The following is a 20,755-nucleotide window of genomic DNA, read 5'->3' as shown; positions in this document are numbered from 1 at the left end:
TGGGATATTTCGTTTCTTGCATTATCCGTGACTATGCCCTCCCCCTTTTCTACCACCTGTCATTGCGGCATGACATGATCCTCATTACTTTGCGCGTTATTATTTCATATCTTTTTGGGGTTATTATTTGCTCTATATGTTGATTGCCTCTGCTGACTGGTTCCAACTCTGGCGTTCATTGGACTGATATGGTCCAGAGTACTGCGATATGCTTGATCACATATCATTCTCATCTATTTTGTTCTTAGTATTATGGGTTGAAATTTATCCTATCTCAAAGAGTTGATGGAGAAGCTGTTCCATCATCATCTCTTTCAATCATATTGCAAGATACGTAGACCGTTTGTCTTGTTTTCTCCTGTGTGGGATAACGTAGCGAGAATTCTGCCTCATGAATCTCCAAAGCCTGAGATAGGAAACAGTGAAAGTGAAGATACATACTCTAACAATGTGAGGTTAAGCTCAGACTACCATCCGTATAGCAGGTCTCGCTTCATTGAGGTCGAGATGGCATTGACGGACCGATGTAGATAGGTGCCCAGATGGACCCCATAGTAGATGACTCAGCTATCTATCACGTGCAGGTCTACATCACGTGACTATATCGGCACACCAGTATGCAGGTTGTAAAATGATAGATGATGAGCAACAAGGGAAGGAAAAATCACATAATGATACCGTCTAGAACATGGCAAATCTCAAGTAACTCTTCGACACCTGAAAGATGACAAGGTGTGTTTTGTATTGCATCGTGGTGCCCGATTGGGAGCTCCCGCTCGACACCTGAGGCAGGCACACTTCCGACAACTCGCACCTTGCACCCCATTCCTCTTGCACCCTCTCCATCTCATCGTTCCCCCATCCATTCCTCTCCCACAGTGTCATTTTCTTTTCCCGATACCCTCCCTCTCCAGATATCGCATGATCTCACGTCTATTTCATTGATCTGCTTTATCGATTTCCCCCGTTTATTGCGCCTGTGACCCTTAAAAATCTGTCTTTGGACCTCCAGATCAAATGATCGCGTCTCCTAGATGACCTTCCCTCCCCCTCACCCTTCCGCCCAATCGTCGATTGCTTCTGGCACCGATAAATCTTCTTCGACCAGGACCGATATTGGTGCCTGGGGTCGGTCCGTGTCGCAGTCCGGCGCACGTCGTGGGTTGACTCCACTCGCGACCAACATATCCTCCGCCGCTCCCCCCACGGCTTCCCGGGGCTTGGACGCAGGCCTTGGGGTTTCAACACCATCTTCTTTCTCTGCAGTGCTGAGCTCTGCTAGGGGTCTTTCCGGTGGAAGTCCCAAACCCACATCTTCGCCGTTCACATCATTGCAATCTGGCTCGCAACAGCACGCAACAACACTCTCGTCTCCAAAGTTCCGAGCTCACACCCCTTCCATAGGGTCTCATTTGGCCTCTGCTACAAGCTCCGCCCCGGGTGGAGGAGGTACTGGGGGAGGAGGTGGTGGGCCGGGATCTACCAGAGGTGTCTTCTCGCCGCTCTCGTCCGGAACGACCGTGAATTCTCCCACAGGCTTCGCTTCTGACAAGCCGGGCTCTGCAGCTGCCCATTCGAGCCAATCATCGCTCACCAAAATATCCATTGCTCAGGTATTCCTGTTGCTCGATTCTATCACAGAGAAAGAAGGAAAAGAGAAGTGGGAAACAAAGGCTGCCCAGATACATAAGGTTGGTGGTGCTACTCCATATCCCAGTTCATTCGATCCTAACAACCGCAGCTTGTGACATCGAACGGAATGGAGGTCTTTTCCAAATACTTTCGCCGCCTCCTAACAGGAAATGCGCCACAAATCTTCCCAGGTGTTAACAAATCCGTTGAGAATGCGGGCAACTACCCTCTCCTCGTCCAAGAGCTGCAGAAAGTGTCTTCGGACATGGAGCAGGCTCAGAAAATTGCTGAGACAGTAGATACTTCTGAAGGAGATATCTTCCGTGACTTTGACCTCTCCACTTTCCTGGATCATTTCCGACTGGACCCAATTGTCAAGGTTGCACTTGCCTTGGCTTTCAAACTGACTAGCAAGTCAGATCTTCGTGCTAAAGGTATGTTTGTTTCTTTACCCCTTTAGACTCGCTTTAACAACTTGAATTAGCCGATGCCATCCTCTCGAATTCAATTGCCCCCTTCTTACAGAGCTTGGCGACTCCCACCGACGTGACTAAGGATTACCATAACTCATTCCTCGGCATGACGATTGAACGTTTCATCTTATACCCTCCCCGCAATTTTGCCGACGATGTCAAGGCGAAACTGGTCTACGCGGCTAATCTGCGATACCAAAAACTTGGCTTGGATATGCCATTCGAAGTTTCGTCTGCCCTACAGATGTTCAATTTTGTCAACCCTCAATATGTCCTTGTTCGACAGCTTCATGCCAAAGGACCACGTGCCACTGCAAATATCGAGACCATAAGTGAAATGCTAAACGCAGACCCGAAGAACTTCAACGAAGAACATCTCGCAAGCGGCCTTCTTTTCATGATTCTGTCGCAATATTGGGAGCAATTCTCGCTAGAGACATTCTTAAGTGCATATAACGACAAGCCAATCAATTGGCCCCTGGTGTTCCGCCACTTCGACCGTGAGGGCCTTCGAGTGGACCCGAAGCAATTCACCAAATTGTACAGTGTTCTATCCGCCATGTCGGTCGACGACTCGTCTTTGGATGTTCAAAAGCTTTGGGGTGGAGACTGGGAGCATCGTGACACTCAGATGTCATTCCTGACAGCTTTTGTGGCCTCTCGGATCGACCCATCACACATCACCAATCTTCGCGCAACTTTCCCTGCTGACTTCTTTGAGGACGCCCCTGATATCGTCAAATTGCAAGGCGAGCGTGCGGCAAAGTCACCTCTTCGGTCCATGGACGCTATGAAAGCAATTTTCGACCTCGCCTTGTTTTCCCAGGCTTCATGGGCTGCAACAGAAAGTCAGCTCCTTATTAAGGCCGTTGTTCAACTTGATCTCCCGGTCTTCCTCTGCTCCGCTCTTGCTATTCCGCAGCCGTGGTCCAGTGTTCAGCAGAGCTTTGTCCTCCGTACGTTCATTGTTTTCATTTCGAAGCAAGAGGATGGATACCAGCTCGCTCTCCACGGTGCCTGGCGACAGGATCGACAGTGGGTATCAGAGCAGCTTTTTACCACTTTCACTCAGGACCCCACCTCGACCGCTGTGATCTATGAGCACGCCGCGGCATATGGATGGCTCGATTATCTTCTTGGGTTCACCAACGGTCTTGCCCTCGATCTCGCCTGTTATTCCCACCGCAAGAGTTCATTTGACCTTGAGCAGTGGGTTCGCAATGCCGCCCAGAAAGGTGCTATAGACATGGGTGGTCTCCTTTCCAAGTTCCTACGAATTAAAGCCGAGGACGAATTGCACGTCCAACGGAAGGAGCAGTCTGCTCATCAAATGGTCAGCCTCGCAGTCAAAACCGTTTATACACTTTTATCTGTGTTGGAGGAGTACGTCGGGGACCGTGAAAATCTCACACCTGTCCAACGCATTTGCATTCAAACATATCCTCGCTTGATCAACTACGGCGAAGGATTCGATGATATCATCGACGCCAATGGTGAGAATGGCAACACGTTGCCCGATTCAATCGACAAGCAAATGCAGGAGCTATTTGGTAAAATGTACCACGAAGAACTCTCGCTTCGTGAGATGCTGGAGTTGATGCGAAAATACAAGTCTTCGCGCGACCCCACAGAACAAGACCTGTTCGCTTGCATGGTGCACGGCCTGATTGACGAATATCATTGCTACCATGAGTACCCGCTTGAGGCTCTGACCAAGACTGCGGTCATGTTTGGTGGCATCATCAATTTCCGTCTTGTTGACGGCATCACGCTGAAGGTCGGCCTCGGTATGATCCTCGAGGCTGTCCGTGAGCATGAACCCCACGACCCGATGTACAAGTTTGGCGTGGAAGCGATTGAGCAATTGATCAACCGTCTTCCGGAGTGGGCTGGTTTCTGCCACTTGCTCTTCCAGATTCCATCTCTTCAAGGAACGCCCATCTACCAAAAGGCAGAGGAGGTCCTCCGTGAGCAAGGGAATCATGAAGCCGAGCCAGGTCCTCCTGCAGGCCCTGCTTCTGCACCTCTGACCAATGGCAACTCTGTTGACTCCCCCATCGCTGATGGCTCCGTGCGCAAGTTCCGTGCTGTTCAAGTCGATCCACCTCTTCGATCTGAACTTTATGAAGAGCCGGATGAAGATATTCAGGACAAGATTCTTTTCGTTCTCAACAATGTTTCCGAACAGAACATCGACGAGAAACTTGAAGATTTGCAAGAAGTGTTGCGCGACCAACACCATCAGTGGTTCGCCGCATACCTTGTGGAAGAACGTGCCAAGTTGCAGCCCAATTTCCAGCAGCTGTATCTTGACCTTCTTGGGCGCATTGGCGACAAGATCCTGTGGGCTGAGGTCCTGCGGGAGACCTATGTCAGTGTTGCTAAGTTGATCAACTCAGAAAACACCTTGAACTCGTCTACCGATCGCGGTCACCTGAAGAACCTTGGGGCTTGGCTTGGTTCGCTCACTATTGCCAAAGACAAACCTATCAAGCACAAGAATATCTACTTCAAGGGCCTGCTTCTTGAAGGCTATGACACCCAACGCCTAATGGTTACGATCCCCTTCACCTGCAAAGTTCTTGTGCAGGCTACAAAATCCACGGTTTTCAAGCCACCCAACCCCTGGCTAATGGATATCTTGGGCCTGCTGTTGGAGCTCTATCATTTCGCCGAATTGAAGCTCAATCTCAAGTTCGAGATTGAAGTCCTCTGTAAAGATCTTGATCTCGACCACAAAACGATTGAACCTGCAATCGTCATACGCGATCGTGCTGCACACACCGAGGAACCACTTCCCACTGTTAGTGCACCAGAAGGTCTTACTGAGCCATTCGAGGATTTGTCCCTCAGCGCTATCAATCCAGCCATTCGAAACGAAAGGTTGTCTCCGGCCGCTATCATGTCAACACTGCCAAGCCTTGACAAGATTCTTGTGCTGCCCTCATCGGCAAGCAGCATGGTTGACCCCACCATTCTCAAGCAGATTGTGCATACCGCAGTCGAGCGTGCCATAGCCGAGATCATTACTCCTGTGGTCGAGCGCTCTGTCACTATCGCGTCCATTTCTACCGTACAACTTGTCTCCAAGGACTTTGCTATGGAGCCTGATGAAGAACGCGTTCGCCATGCCGCGGGCATCATGGTCCGACAACTTGCCGGTAGCCTGGCACTGGTTACCTGCAAAGAGCCTCTGAAAGTTAGCATGACTAACTACATCCGCATGATTCAGCAAGACTATTCTGAGCAGCCTATGCCCGAAGGCTTGATTCTGATGTGTGTGAACGATAACCTGGATGCTGCCTGTGGAATCGTTGAGAAAGCTGCAGAGGAAAAGTCGTTGCCAGAGATCGAGAAGGTGATTGAGCCTCAACTGGAGGCCCGTCGTCGCCACCAGGCCAGTCGCTCCAACGACCCCTTCATTGATCCCTCAATGAACCGTTGGGGATTGTTCATTCCGGAGCCTTACCGCCAAGCCCCTGGCGGTCTCAACAAGGAACAACTCGCCATCTACGAAGAGTTTGCCCGTCAATCCCGAGGCCCGGCGCCATCTACTGACGCATCGGCTGGTCGTCAACTCCCCGATGTCCTTGGAGAATCTTACCCTGCTATTCCAAATCTTTCCACCCCGGCTGAGCAGCCAGCCATCCCTCACAGAACCCCTCAGCCGCAGCCTGCTGTTTCTCAAATGCCCCCCGTTCAGACCAACGGGTTCCTTGATGCTCAAAGTCCCCGAGAACGGGTGGAAAGCCTCGTCTCCGATCTTCAGCAGTCTGCTCGCAGCGCCCCTGAAGAACATGTCAAGGATCTGGGTAGAGATAGTGCAGTTCTCCAAGAATACAACCAGGCATTGCGCAGCATCCTTACCTCGACGAACGGAGAGGAGCTGGCACGACTTACCTCTTTGAAGGTTTGCACCCTTCTATATTCCCAGCCGCATGGATCTCTCGAGATTGAAGTTCTTGTGCACCTTCTTGCCAAGCTCTGTGACATGTCTAGTCTTATCGCTCGATACACGTGGGCACTGCTATCTGAAGTTGATGACGAGCACATGTTCAATGTGCCAGTCACCGTCGCCCTCATTGATGCCGGCCTGCTGGACATTCGTCGGGTCGATACGAACCTCACCCGACTCATTCTTTCGAGGAGTGTGCCCGCTTTGGAGTTGCTCGGCAATTTGATGGACCGCGTTCTCTTCAATGAAGAACCCTCCGCCCTTCGATCAGACTTCTCTGGGAGTCTAGATGCCATGAGCCAATGGCTTGCGGAAGATCCAACCGTTGCTCCCGGCCTCGAAATCGTGCGCAAGCTGCGCGAGTCTGGAATTCCCGAGGTCGTCAACTCTCTCCTTACTGACCAAGCCAGGTCCAAGCGTGATCAAATGGAGTACATCTTCAGCGAGTGGATTGGTATCTACAAGGCCCCCGGTGCAACTGACCGCACCTTCCACTCTTTCCTGCAGGATCTCCACAATCGCCAAGTGATGAACAGCCAGGAGGACTCTGCGCTCTTTTTCCGTCTCAGCATCGACATTTCCGTCGCCATGTTTGAGCATGAGTCTCAAAACCCCAATGGCGGCAGCCTTGATGAGGCCTTCCTCTACATCGATGCCCTCGCTAAGCTCGTGATCCTTCTCATCAGGTTCCAGGGCGAGAATACTGGCGCCGTCAAAGCTAACAAGGCTGCGTACTTCAACTCCATTCTGTCTCTCTTGGTTCTGGTCCTCAACCACCACCAGGTCATGAGAGGAGAAGCTTTCAACCAGCGTGTTTTCTTCCGCCTCTTCTCCAGCATTCTGTGCGAGTACTCCATGAACGGCCTCCAGCACACTGAGCAGCACCAGGGAATGATCTTTGCTTTGGCCAACAAATTCCTCTCCTTCCAGCCCCGTTATGTCCCCGGATTCGTTTATGGCTGGCTTTGCCTGGTCTCTCACCGAGTGTTCATGTCTGACATGCTCAACATGCCCGATCGTGCAGGATGGGCGCCTTACTGCGAAATCATGCAAGCATTGCTGTCCTACATGGGCGAGCAACTCAAGGCTGCCAACATTACATACGTTGCTAAAGATCTATACAAGGGCGTTCTACGTATCTTGTTGATTCTGCACCACGATTTCCCTGAGTTTGTGGCTGAGAACCATTTCCAGTTCTGCAATGTGATTCCGGCTCATTGCGCTCAGCTCCGCAATCTTGTCCTCAGTGCCTACCCCTCGTCATTCCAGAAACTTCCTGATCCATTCCGCGAAGGCCTGAAGGTCGAGCGTATTGAGGAGATGCGGGAAATCCCCAAGATTGCTGGTGATATCGTTGCTCCTCTGCGGGTTGCCAACATCCAGGACATCGTTGACAACGTGCTCCAAAATGAGAACATCTCCGAGTCTGCTGTTCAGCAGCTTTGCGACGCTATCATCAACCCTGATTCCAAGGACACCGGTCTCTTCTTTGTCCCGGTCGACGTGGACGTCGTTCTGGTTAACGCGCTTGTTCTGTACATTGGCCAACAAGCCGCAGTGGAGCATGCTTCCAAGGGCAACACCCGCAGCGCCTTTGAGAACTCCACTCACGCTGCTCTTCTAGAGAAGATCGCCCAAGTTCTGCGACCTGAGAGCCGCTACTACCTGCTTAGTGCAATGGCCAACCAGCTCCGCTACCCCAACAGCCACACCTACTTCTTTAGCTTCACGATTCTCCGTCTGTTTGGCGTGGACTACTCTGAGCAAGACGACTCGGATATCCGCCAGCAAATCATTCGCGTGTTGTTGGAGCGGCTGATTGTCCACCGCCCACATCCATGGGGTCTGATCATCACCCTGCAGGAGCTCCTCCAAAATCGGAGCTACTCATTCTTCCGCCTTCCCTTTATTCAGGCGGCACCTGAGGTAAGCTTGCTCCTTTTCTTCTACAATATGACAATACTAATTCGTTTTCAGATCGGCCGTCTTTTCGATGCCCTTCTTCAACATATTCAACAACAGAGCCCTCGGCCCATTGCCTAGACTTTTCTCGACCTCTCATCCTCTTCCTCTCCTTCCATCTCTCCTCAAGTTCTTTCTCTGGTAACTCGGGCGGTACAGGAGTACTTCGTTGCATGTAATTTTCACGGGGTTCTCTTCCGCAATTGCTGATGTCCTTTGCGTTATTTTTCTTTTTATCTTTTCAGTTTCATGTTACGGCAGGGGTTAGCCGTGGTGATGGCATGCATATTTACTTTTTTTTCTTACGATTTCCGCATGACTTGAGGTTCCATGATATTTTTTCGCGTCTCATGCTGCCCGCGACCTGTAATGATAAGACTGTAAAAGCTGGAGTTGACGGTGTCATCATTATCTGCATAGGGCAATGCTAATTTACTACTCTCATGATCATTGTAGCTTCTTTTTAGGCCTTCCGTTCGGCTTCATAGTATAATGAATCACATCTTTGTCACTAATTATCAATCAGCACTCCTGGCCTATATGTATATTCCCCGAACGGGACATCTGTACGTGTAGGAAAAATAATTATCAGATTCTACAGAAAAGAAAAGAATTGCCAGATATTATGGGCATGTGGTAAGGGGACGGACCTGAGGTCAGGACCTCGGTGCAGATAAGAAGATAACAGGATAAGCCTCGAACCTCCAACTTTCAAGGTTGTTTCTACCAACTATTCCCCCAAAATGGCGGACTCGGAATTTGGAGACGAGTCCGAATATGGCCCATCGTCTGTCAGGACAGTCATCATGGTAGGTGTATTGATGCAAGTTTCTCAATTGTAGCTAACACACGACAGGATGCAGTCCTCAGACCGTTCCGCGCGCTGGTCTCTAAGTCCGCCCTACGGCTATACCTGAACACGCTACTGTTCATGGGCGCTGCATCAATCCTGATAGGTATCTCTGCAATTGCCTATGGGGTCTTCTATTTCAAATTCATCCCCACGGTCGGACTCCAGCGCGAAGTCCATCTACAATTCGGGTACAATAGCATTCCCCGCAACCAGACAGCTGAACTAACTTGTGCACAGCAATGGCAACCCTTGGGGCACAGCAAACTTCGATTCGGAGTTCGTGGCTTTCCAGCCCTACGATGTATCCGTGACGCTCGAGCTTCCACGCACGCCCTCCAATCTCGATACAGGCAATTTCATGCTCGACCTCACCCTCTTTTCTTCCCGACCTGCCTCATCCCTTCTACCCGGTCCGAATAACACGCCTATCTCGCAGGCCCGCCGCCCTGCTATCATGACTTTTGCTTCCCCGCTGGTGGATGTTGCCCGGAGAGCGGCGCGTATGCCGTTCTATGTTGTTGGTTGGCACCGGGAGTCGGAGACGTTGGAGGTACCGATGATGGAGCAGCTTGAATTTTCGAAGGGGGCGCAAAATTTACCGCAGAGTCTGCGACTAGAAATTCAAAGTGACTTGAAGATGCAGGTTTATACCGCTCGGGTGGAATTCCGTGCTAGGCTTACGGGGCTCAGGTAGGTTTCCTTGGGGATTGGGATATTCTTGAGATGTGGCTAACAGATGGGTAGATGGCTGATGTGGCGCTGGAAGATTACATCTTTTGTTGTTTTTAGCACTTTGTTCTGGTCTGTTTCTATGCTCTCTGCTGGGTTGACATGGCTGGCGATGACTTGGGTTTGGGAGACTATGCCTAAAAATGAAATCAAGGGGGAGCCGGAAGAGTCTGTCAAAGAAGAATCGGACGGGGATACTTCTGATGAATCTGCCGAGGTCAAACAGGAGCAGGAACAGGCAAGATTGCTTTCTAGCTTTCCGGGTGAAGGTGAGGCTAGTACAGGCTCTGGATTAGAAAGTGCCGAAGCCCGTGGAGTCCAGAGACGTCGAAGTCATTTGGCACAGGGCTATTGAAGATAGAAGTGTCTAGGTGGTGATCATGTCATATTCTTACCGTATAGCGTGTCTTATGCAATGTGGATCTGGGCCGATAAAGCGGGGAGAACTTTCTTCCCCTCCATTCTTCACTCATCTTCTACACACAATGCATATCCTGGTAGGTACACTCTCTACAACGGGAATTAGGAGACTAATCTCCGTCTAGGTCACCAACGACGACGGTCCTCCGTCAAATCAATCATCGCCTTATGTGCATTCCCTCGTCCACTCGCTCCAGTCCGCCGGTCACACGGTTTCGGTTATTCTCCCACACCAGCAGCGATCATGGATCGGTAAAGCGCACATCGTAGGCGCATCCGTAAAACCTACCTATTTCCGGCCAGGCACGCTCCACCAAGAAGATGGAACAACTCATCATCTGCCCCGAGGCAGTGATGGTGAACCCGACGATGGTGCGGGCGACGAATGGGTTTTGATCGACTCGACTCCCGCAAGCTGTGTCCAGATCGGTCTATACCACTGTTTCAAAGAACGTGGCCCTGTTGATGTCATCGTGTCCGGTCCGAACTATGGTCGCAACACAACCGCACTGTTCGCATTGTCAAGTGGAACTATTGGCGCAGCGTTGGAGGGTGCCTGCTGCGGCACGCGCTCAATTGCTCTGTCTTATGCTTTCAGCTCTCGGAACCATGACCCTGTCATTATCGCAGAGGCCGCGGGACACTCGGTCAAGTTGATTGAACATCTATGCGCGAACTGGGCAGACGGCGTGCACCTCTATAGCGTTAACGTACCCCTCGAACCCGGCGTTAGTAAGAATAAGGTCTTATACACCGACATGCTGCAGAATCAGTGGACATCTGGGAGTTGCTTCCAGGCTGTCGACCCTGTATCTGCGGACGACCCTGATTTGCAAGAACAGCTGTTGCGCGACCAAGGTGAGGTGGCAGGAAATAAACCGGATCAGACTGTCGGTACTAGCGAGAAGACATCCCGTGGACCCCGAATTCAACACAAGCATTTCAAGTGGGCGCCGAGCTTCCAGGACGTTTACCGAAGCGTGGAGGAAAGTGAGCCTGGCAATGATGGCTGGACCGTTAAGGAGCAAATGACTAGGTTTGTCCAATACCGTAATGCCCTTCTACTTGTGAATTTCGACTGACTTTCCCAGCGTCACACCTCTCAAGGCTAATTTCATGCCCGCGCCCGGTATTTCGGGGGAGATTAAGCTGTGAGTGACGACTTTGACATGATGGGGGGCATGGTATGGAGGGTTCTATCCGAAGTCTACATGTGGCATGCACTTAGATATCTGGCTTAGCTGTTAGATACCATGTCCCCTCCCCTTTGATCTGCTTTTCTTGTATTGGCGCCCAGTCTGATAAACGGAGATCTTGTAGATCGGCTAATCACCCCTCGTTGTATTCCCTCGTCGACTGCGATAACTCCTACGTGCAAGAAATGGTTGACCGGGCATTGACCCGCCGCCTGGGAAGTGCCTCCAAGCGTGTGTTTTCTGTTTCCGAACTACCGGACTCCTCCGCGCCGCTGTTCCAGTACCGTGAATATGAGCGCCTCGACTTCGAGCATATCATGTCCAGGCCCTCAACATCTCTTTCGAGCGCATACATCATCCGCAAAGCTCTGATTCGCAAGCATTATCTCTCAAACACGGTGGCCAATTGGATCTCAAAACACCCGGATAGCATCCTCCGACACCACTTCAAGCCCGCTTTCGATTTCGAACTCGACTATGCCGAATTTCTCGACGACGCGCTGCTCGAAGCATACGAGCTCAATGACAGTCTAGCCAAGAACGAAGGGTTACCCGACTCCGAAAAGGAATGGTGGATCCTTAAGCCCGGTATGAGCGATCGAGGCCAGGGAATTCGCATCTTCAACAGCGAAGACCAGCTACGTGAGATCTTCGAGGAGTGGGAAGAAGACTCAGACGATGAGAGCGGATCGGAGACAAATACCGACGACGCGGAAGGTACCGTCGGCGCCTCCCTGGACACAGGCATTGTCACTTCACAGCTCCGCCACTTCCTCGCACAGCCCTACATCGACCCTCCCCTCCTCCTCCCATCGTCCTCGAACCGCAAATTCCATATCCGCACCTACGTCCTCGCCTCGGGTTCTCTCAAAGTCTACGTCTTCGAGGAGATGCTTGCCCTCTTCGCTGCTAAGACCTACTGCGCCCCACACGAAGAAGATGACGTCGCTGACCTCGCCCGCCATCTGACCAACACCTGTTTCCAGGAAGGCGGCAGCTCGAACAAAGAGAGTGTGCGTCGCTTCTGGGACCTCGACCATCACGTCCCCGGTCTCAGTGCAGACTGGAAGGAGAAGATCTTTGATCAGATCTGCTCGGTGACTGGTGAAGTGTTTGAGGCTGCCGCTCGGGGCATGATGGTTCATTTCCAGACTCTGCCTAATGCCTTCGAGTTGTTTGGTGTTGATTTCCTTGTTGATGCTAAAGGGGATGTGTGGCTTCTGGAGCTCAACGCGTACCCAGATTTCGCGCAGACTGGTGAGGATCTCAAGGAAGCTGTGATTGGGCGCTTGTTTGAGGAGGTGGTCGATGTTGCTGTCAAGCCGTTCTTTGGACTAGGTGACGGCGCTGGTACTGATGATATGAAATTGGTTGCTGATGTCGACCTCGGGAGACATGCTTAGAACTGGGGTTAGAATAGATGATATAGATATACCACTTGTGATCCACAAGAATAAAAGTTCTGATTTGGATGATTCATGTAATTCTGTCTCTATACTTCACCTATACGCAGTCTTCTGCCAGCTTTTACTGTACAATCAAACACTTGTGTCTTCAGTCATCATTTTTCCAGAAGATACGCCCCTCAAATAAACGACGCGCTGTACGAAAGACCGTGGCAGAAGTCAAGGTTCCATCTACATCGAAATTGGCACCAACCAGCAGATTCCCACTGGCATGACCAATAGTAATCCCGGCACTGTCGACAGGATCTCTATCCACAACGCCAGCCACTGTACTCTGCGGCACACGAGCAGCAGCAGCAAGAGCCAAAGCAACAGTAATCGGGACCGCCCTATGCGGTTGTCCAACAGAAAGCGCACGAGCCAAAAGATCAACATCAGCAGACGTCTGTCTCTGTTCGATATCTCTGGAATAGGTAGTGGAGGGCGCAGCCACAATACAGATCTTAGGCACACTACCTGGAACATCCCCTGTCTCATCCGCAATACCCATCTTAACACCCGCCTGCCGACGAATAGAATCCAAGCGCAGCAGCAAATCCGGGTGGACAGTGATCTCATCAGGAGTCAAATTCCCACTCACGCCGAGATCAAGCGCCTGCACAAAGACACACGGATTCCCGACATCGATGCACGTAGCTCTAATTCCATCAAAGACATCAACGACATTGCCGGTAGGCAGGAGTTTCCCCGTAACCGAGCCGGCGGGGTTGATAAAGTCCAGCTGAACGCGGGCAGCAGTACCAGCGACCCCGTCTATAGCGAAGTCGCCGCTAGCAGCCGCTTCGCCGTCGACAACGGGGAAGGAAGAATGGATGATCTTGCCTGTGTTGGTGTTGTGGATGCGTACCGAGGCTGAATCCGGGCTGGGAGTCTGTAAAGGGAACACATGTGCATCGACGGCGAATGGACCGACGGCGGAACTCATGTTCCCGCAATTACTGGAATAATCGACGTCGGTGTTCTTGATGCCGAGCGAGATGAAGGTGTAATCGACATCGGCTTCGGCGTGTGTCGATGCGCCTACTACGCACACCTTCGAGAGGCTGGATATTCCACCTCCTAGTCCGTCTAGTTGTCGGCCATGGGGATCTGGACTGCCGATTACACTGCGGAAAATGGGGGCCCAATCTTTTTTGTTTGCGGGTAGGTCTTCTTGTTTGAAGAAGACTGCGCGTGAGGTGCCGCCGCGGTAGTATGCTGCTGGTAGGGAGTGTTGCTTCTTGGTCTGGAGATATCGTCGGCTACCAGGTGCTATTTGGGTCATTGTTGACCGGTATGATAGAGATAAATGTTTGAGCATGGTTTATAGTAAATGTGGATATTGTTTGGGGAAGATTATATCCATCGATATGGTCTAAATACCTCGGAGCCATTCCGATAGCGGTGTCGGACCGTTCCGTTGGAGCCGATGCATCGATTGTGCTATGGTAGATCGTATATAAATTATTGCGTTATGGATGTACAAGCGAAGAATACAAGATACTCAGATCAAAGGAACGACCTGGGCTTCTAATTTTCTCAGCCAAATCGCTGCTTCGCTAGAGCTTTCAAGAAGCCCATAGTCTCTTGCTCCTTCTGTCGATATGCCTGTGCACGTTCTTCTCGCTCTGCTGTACGCGCACGAAGAATCTCCTCTCTCCGGATCTCACGATCGTTCTTCTTACGCTGGTCCTTCTCCTTCTCCCGTTTCAAGGCAGAAAAATCGTCGTCCCCGCCCATTAAATCTTCATCCCGAGCTGCCTCGGGCGAAGCACCGCGCATAGAATCTGCGAACGCACGGTTGCTCGAAGCGATTTCTCGCTTTTTCTCAAGCTGTCTCTCCCGTGTGCCTGCCTCAGCCCGCGGCGCGATCTCATCTTCGAGTTGACGCATTGCAGATTTATGCGAACGGATTTCAGCGCGGTATTGATCGCGTGATTCACCGCGGGCAGCGATGGCATCCTCAATAGCAGATTCTTGAATGAGGTTAGCACTCCGGTCATATTCGAGGGAAGTTAGAAAAACGTACCTCTTTTAAGCTCAAGGTCTTGCATAGTCGGGATTGCAGGGCCGGAGCGGGGGCCACCTCTCCCTGGGCCAGTCTGCGGCAGAGTAGGCCCGTACTCATCGTCCTCATCATCATCGTCGTCATCGTCTACTGGCGGGTTCTGTGTGGGCTGAGCAGCCGCTCGCTCGCCCCGCGTATAATCAGGGGATTCACGCCCACCTCTCGGGCCAGCTTCTAGTTCTTGTTCTGCATTTTTGCGTGCCTTGTCAAGTGTAACTGGGTCATACCATCCCTCCGCGAGCTCTCCGCGGTTCCTGAGATGTCAGTAACTATCGCATCAAGTAAAGAGCACCCTTGGACTTACCATTTTTGTGTGAAGCTCTTCCACCGCCCTCTCACCTCATCTTCGCTCATGTCTTCAATATATTTTCCTTTCTGGATATCCAAGTACATGCCAAACATGGGCTCGTAAATCTTCAGGTCGCGCCCTGAGAGCTCGCGCGCTTGGTAAGGAAGCACCACCGGTTTCGCTGGCGCATCTCGGTGTCGTCGCTCGTGGTGTCTGCGGTCTTTGTCTTCGCTATGGCGGTGGTGACGGTCTGATCTGTGTCTATCTGATCGGTGCGGAGAGCGCGAGCGCGAGCGTGAGCTCTCTCGGGGCCGGTGGCGGTGCGAATGGCTGTGGCGGCTGCGGTGATGGCGGCTTGAGCTTTGCGCAGATGGAGAGGCAGTTCGGTGCGATGAGCGAGTTGGTGAAGGCATTTTGGCTGATTGCTTTGTGATTGGGAGGTCCTGGAAAGTCTAGAGTTTGTCTGGTAGAATGATAAGGAAGACAGGTCGGCTTATCGGTTCCGCCATCTGATTTCCAAGATTTTCCCCGGGTTTTCGATTTTAACGAATTCTTAACTCGATTTTGTTGATTTCTACGACAATTTTGTACAGAAATATAGGCTGCTGTGTTACGGGGCAATTATTTCATCCAGGGAAAATTTCATAGTAGTAAATACATCTAAACGAAGAGGTATACAACATTCAATAATTCAGCAAACCTAAATTAACTTTAGCTGGGAGGAGCACTCTGCTCCAGGCTAGGGCTGGCGGTAGTTTCAGCGGGAGTGGCAGGTGCACTTGACTGGGAGTTGGCCTTAGACCGATTGGCCGCGGCCATCTGCCATGCCGGGATGGAGGCAGACCGACCAAGCTGCGAGAGGGGGTTGGGGCTCTGGCTTGTGCTCGCTGGAGCAGCGGCTGGGGTAGGCTCCTGTTCGGCTGGTGTTACAGTGGCAGCCAAATTGTTGGTGGTGGCAGGGGCAGTGGAAGTGGCGGGGGTCTCTTCCGGAGCCGGGCGAGGAGTGCTGGGAACGGGAGTAGATCCCAGTGTCCTGCCAGCAACAGGGGTAGCTGCACCAGCACCAAGTCGGTTGCCCAACAGGGTCTTCAAGCTCTTAAGCTCAGTTCCGAGTTCCTTCAGTCTGTTCTCATTGCCTTCCCGGGCACCTTCAAGGGCTTTGGGAATGGCATCCTTTAATGATTTCACCTCGTCGCTAATGCGACGAGTCTCATCGTCTCTTCGGCGAGAAGAGTTCTTGAGATCAGAAACGAGGTTCTCAACTTCCTTGAGCGCCCCATCCAGGCGCTCAGTGCGGGCTTCCTCGGCGGTCTTCAATGCAGCGGTGTCGGCCGATAGTTGTTCGATCAGGGTAAATGCACGTGAGAACTGCTCATCAATGTGCTCTTTATCTTGTTCCAGCTGAGGGGGCGTCGGTGGGGCGATCAAAGGTGCAATATAACGCTGGATAGATTGGTCAGCGCCATTAGTTTGAAAAGAGAGGACCAATGTGTACCTTTGTGACAGTATACAACCCATAGCCAACTCCACCCACTACCGTTGCCATAATAAACCAGTCACGCCAATCTCTCTTGGGTGGCCTTCTCATGTTGTCAGTCTCAAACACCATGTGACGATCGATAGTCAACGTACTCAGGAGGCGGCTGCCATTGATTATATGGAGGATAGCCATATCCTTGAGGCGGCTGTGGTTGCCGATAAGGAACTGGCTGTGAAGAGTAGCTAGGTGCCGGGGATGCTGAAGCTGTAGCTGCGGCCGCGGCAGACGGGTCTTCGCCGACCCGCGATAAGGCAATGTTCACTTCCTCTTGAGTCAAGTTCTTAGATTGAAGAAATGATACTCTCTTTTCAATAGGTGAAGACGCAACCGATGGGTCCTGGAGGACTAGGTAAAGTCAGCGATCATCACACATCAAGTTGTGTCTCGTAGTTCATACAGGTAACCTATCGGACATGAGTTAGCGGTAGCCCCGAAAGCGGATAATAGGAGACAGTATGTCAACAAACAACTTACAGCTGAAGCAATCAGCTCCTCGCGTGGAGCCATTATGATTGATGTGGACTACCAGTGAAGTGCAGGAGAGATGAACTGGGGAGAGAAGATGCGACGCTCACATCGGCAATTGCCATTTGGACCTCGGAACTCGCGCCAACGCCAAGACTTCCCCAGACCGGGAGTCTCGTGATTATCGGCGAAACTGTTTTTCCTCTTAACCTACACCGCCTACCTCATTTGAAAGTGGCACGCATTTGTTTACATCGCCGCCTCGTGGCTGCCAAACAACAGATCAAACCCCTCCACTCGGATTTTGTGGTGCCAACGCACTTGAATATTGAATCTTTGTCAATACTAAACCATATCCAAAGTTGTTCAAGAAATTGCACTGTCTATCGCCGCCTTCGCGGCTTGTCTATCACCATGTCGCAAGATACTGGGCTTTTCAGTATCAAGCGCCCCCGAGAAGTATAGTTCCCTCATATTCAGCGCAAGGCTTGAGGCTAATATCTATTGCGATCAAGACTCTCGGGAGTGTTCAGAATTTCTCCGCGATCCCCCAACCGCAGTCGGCACTGAAGCGCGCAAGCTCTATCGGATTCCAAAACCCCCAGTACAGCTCTCAGAATCACCGGACTTCTTTGATGGGTTCCACTGGTCGCCCGCAACAACCCAACTTCACGCGCATGTCAATTGGTGGACCATATGGCGCTGACGCCGGCCTTTCTTCTGTTCGCCGGTCAGTGTCTAGTAACATGTTCACTGGGGCCAGTGCTAGTCGGCAGAGCTACGCGCCTGGGTCTCTAGCCTCCAATCCCGCGCCTCCTCAGAACCCACAGCGCAGAAGCAGTGTATTTTCCCGACCGTCAACAGGAGGAGGGCCGATGGGACACCAATCGTTCTTCACTCAAGTCCCCACCGTGGCTGGTGTTCCCAGAGACCCGCGACCTCTTAGAGACCGAGCTTTCCAGGCACGGATTGGCCAGGAACTGTTGGAGTATTTGACTATTCATGGGTTTGAGTTGGAGATGAAACATTCTTTGGGACAGAACACTCTTCGCTCGCCGACCCAAAAGGATTTCAACTTTATCTTCCAGTGGCTCTACCATCGGATTGATCCAGGATACAAGTTCCAAAAAGCAATGGACTCCGAAGTGCCGCCAATCCTGAAACAGCTAAGATATCCTTATGAGAAAGGCATTACGAAGTCACAAATCGCAGCTGTTGGTGGCCAGAACTGGTCAACCTTTCTCGGAATGCTACATTGGTTAATGCAATTGGCACAAATGATGGATCGGTATCAAGCAGGCGAGTACGACGATGCCTGCGCCGAGGCAGGTGTCGATGTCACCGGTGATCGCATTATTTTCCGCTTTCTCACTCAAGCCTATCACGATTGGCTGCAGGGTGGTGAAGATGAGGATGATGATACCGCGGAGAAGCGGTTGATTCCGCACGTTGAAAACATGTCGCGAGAATTCGCCCATGGCAATGAGCGGTACGTGCAGGAAATGGAGGCACTAGAGGCGGAGAACCGGGCTCTTCGTGACCAAATCGAGGAAGTGGAGAAGAGTGCTCCTGACATTGCCAAGTTGGATAAACATTTCCGCATCTTGGAGGATGATAAGAGGAAATTTGAGGATTATAACCAGAACGTCAAGGGCAAAATTGAAAAATACGAGACTCGCATCAAATTCCTCGACGCGGAGATCCAAAAAACTGATGCCGATCTCCAGGTCACTGAATCTGAGCGTTCCGATCTCCAGGCAAGCGTTGATCGCCAAGGCATCACTATCCAGGATATCGACCGCATGAACTCGGAGCGCGAACGTCTGCAGAAAAATCTCGAAGACACCGTGGCTCGCCTGGAGGAGGCCCACGCCCGTGTCATGGAGAATGAAGCGGAAGCCAGCCAGAAACTGGAAGATCTTGAGCAGATTGTGAAAGCTTACAATACTCTTGGCTACCAAACTAGCTTGATTCCCGCAGCTGCCGAGAACGCCAAGGGCCAAGACTATGAGCTTAGACTGAATATTAATGAGAGCAATTTCTCCGCGAGCCAGATTGGTGGCCCTCCCAGCCGAATTTCTCCGGAAGGGGATCGCCTCCTGGCAGAACCTTTCACTGGCTACCACCCAGCGCATTTGCTTAGCTTGGACCTACGGGGCTCTGTCCGAAACAGCCTACAAACACTCCGGAAGGAGATCAACGAACGTCGGAAACAAGGTATCGACGACGACCTTGACCGTCGCAACCTGCTCGACAACATCAAAGAGGCAATGGACGAGAAACGAAGCGAAGTCGAGGCCCTGGAGCATCGACGCCGGGCAGCAGAGGAAGAGTTCGAACGAACCAAGGAGATCACGACTACTCAGAAGCTGGCCTCCGATGCTCAAATTGAGAAGATGGAGAAGGAGTTGGCGAAGATGCGCGCTACGCTCAGTGACAGTGTACAATTGATGGAGCAGCGCGAGATGAACACCAATATCGAATATGAACAACTGACGCTTCGGGCAAATGCTCTCCGAGAGGAGTTACACACTAACGTCGAAACAATGCTTAATGATGTGATTCGTTTCAAGGTACATGTTCAAAAAGGTCTTGAGGACTACGAGAGCTTTGTCGTCGACGAAGTGGAACAAGAACTTGGAGGCGAAGAAGTTTTCGAAGAGGAGCTTTGAAGTTATCCTTGTCACGATTTGACGATTTGTTCCATTTACTTGTGTTGGTTTCATGTACACTAAATACCCCCGGATCAGTTCAGGTTTTTGGCGAGAAGGACGCGCAATGCACATATTACCTTGTTTTATACTTCAGTAAATTCAATGATGGTAGGATCAATAACGTTTTCGGTGACCACCTTTATGCGAATAGCCTTATGGTTACAAGTAAGGTCAGGATCGTAGATGATTACTGGGGGGTTCCCGATATACTGCATTGAATCCTACCCTAGATTCCCATAAGAATACGAGAGATGGGTATATAATGTACGCTACTACCTCATGTAGGAGAACTCGGTATGTACGCTTATATTAGCTTAGGGAAACAGGCCGCCAGGTATTTCGTGGAAAATCAAACCGTATACAACATGCAGTCGACCTAGGTACCAAGCTGTATAGGGGCCAGTCACTAGGGTAGCTGTAGGTCCAAGGTCGAGACCCAAAATGGGGAAGCCTTGTAGAAATATGATTCAGGGTCTGTAGACTATAGGTAGGTGTGGCTAACTTTCCCAATTCTATAAAGCTTTGACCGCAAGCCACAACACATTTGAAAGTGGCTTAAGAACGAGATCTCAATGTCCAGAAGGTGTTTATCGAAGGATTGTGGCGAGATGTCCCCACAGTGGTTTGCCATAGAGTGTTCTATAAAAAGTGATTGAGACACAGATATTTTCAACTACATCATAAATTCTCATCTAGATCAAATAAAGTGGAAAATTGATTTCACTTAGATACAATAATATATGTTATACAATCATTTCAACGGAATACTTCGGTACTCCGATTGTGAAATGTTCTGGACTTGGTGAGATGCCGTCTTGAGGGCTCCGCCAATCTCCATCTGCAACACACCTCCATCAAGTACGGTGATCGACAGGAGCAATGTGTAAACCAAGTGGAGAACTGTCATTCGCCCGTTTTATCCGTCTTTCTTGCCTGAAACAACTTGCTCCGCACAATATACGGCCATTCCGTCGGCCATCTGGAAGTACCGTACTTCCTAGTCCCACTGCAATA

The 20,755-nt window shown here is 51.0% G+C and overlaps 6 protein-coding genes across 6 annotated transcripts; 3 read left to right on the top strand and 3 right to left on the bottom strand.

Annotated features, from left to right (window-relative positions):
- Window positions 1–1,034: 1,034 nt before the first annotated feature.
- On the top strand, window positions 1,035–8,103 carry N7500_008104 (CCR4-NOT core subunit CDC39; the record flags this gene model as incomplete). Its single annotated transcript, XM_056679248.1, has 4 exons — window positions 1,035–1,691; window positions 1,742–2,066; window positions 2,117–7,986; window positions 8,038–8,103. The coding sequence occupies 4 exons, from the start codon at window positions 1,035–1,037 to the stop codon at window positions 8,101–8,103; spliced, it is 6,918 nt and encodes a 2,305-aa protein (XP_056529620.1).
- A 662-nt stretch (window positions 8,104–8,765) lies between these two features.
- On the top strand, window positions 8,766–12,623 carry N7500_008103 (Survival protein SurE-like phosphatase/nucleotidase; the record flags this gene model as incomplete). Its single annotated transcript, XM_056679247.1, has 8 exons — window positions 8,766–8,831; window positions 8,879–9,063; window positions 9,113–9,565; window positions 9,620–9,936; window positions 10,049–10,101; window positions 10,150–11,060; window positions 11,116–11,175; window positions 11,345–12,623. The coding sequence occupies 8 exons, from the start codon at window positions 8,766–8,768 to the stop codon at window positions 12,621–12,623; spliced, it is 3,324 nt and encodes a 1,107-aa protein (XP_056529619.1).
- A 151-nt stretch (window positions 12,624–12,774) lies between these two features.
- On the bottom strand, window positions 12,775–13,950 carry N7500_008102 (DUF453 domain protein; the record flags this gene model as incomplete). The annotated part of the gene is made up of 1 exon (XM_056679246.1): window positions 12,775–13,950. One exon carries the CDS (start codon window positions 13,948–13,950, stop codon window positions 12,775–12,777), a length of 1,176 nt encoding a protein of 391 aa, XP_056529618.1.
- A 254-nt stretch (window positions 13,951–14,204) lies between these two features.
- N7500_008101 (uncharacterized protein) lies at window positions 14,205–15,435 on the bottom strand (the record flags this gene model as incomplete). Its single annotated transcript, XM_056679245.1, has 3 exons — window positions 14,205–14,641; window positions 14,695–14,987; window positions 15,038–15,435. 3 exons carry the CDS (start codon window positions 15,433–15,435, stop codon window positions 14,205–14,207), a joined length of 1,128 nt encoding a protein of 375 aa, XP_056529617.1.
- Window positions 15,436–15,733: 298 nt separating this feature from the next.
- pex14 (putative peroxisomal membrane anchor protein (Pex14)) lies at window positions 15,734–17,069 on the bottom strand (the record flags this gene model as incomplete). Its single annotated transcript, XM_056679244.1, has 5 exons — window positions 15,734–16,465; window positions 16,518–16,602; window positions 16,655–16,907; window positions 16,960–16,966; window positions 17,037–17,069. The coding sequence occupies 5 exons, from the start codon at window positions 17,067–17,069 to the stop codon at window positions 15,734–15,736; spliced, it is 1,110 nt and encodes a 369-aa protein (XP_056529616.1).
- A 372-nt stretch (window positions 17,070–17,441) lies between these two features.
- N7500_008099 (kinetochore-associated Ndc80 complex subunit NDC80) lies at window positions 17,442–19,699 on the top strand (the record flags this gene model as incomplete). The annotated part of the gene is made up of 2 exons (XM_056679243.1): window positions 17,442–17,486; window positions 17,543–19,699. 2 exons carry the CDS (start codon window positions 17,442–17,444, stop codon window positions 19,697–19,699), a joined length of 2,202 nt encoding a protein of 733 aa, XP_056529615.1.
- Between the last annotated feature and the right edge of the window lie 1,056 nt (window positions 19,700–20,755).

The sequence above is a fragment of the Penicillium coprophilum genome (assembly GCF_028826855.1).
Source record: "Penicillium coprophilum strain IBT 35676 chromosome Unknown utg000005l_segment0_segment0, whole genome shotgun sequence".
Lineage (NCBI taxonomy): Eukaryota > Fungi > Ascomycota > Eurotiomycetes > Eurotiales > Aspergillaceae > Penicillium > Penicillium coprophilum.
Note: the sequence above shows the minus strand (reverse complement) of the source record. Positions and strands in the feature narration are given on the sequence as shown.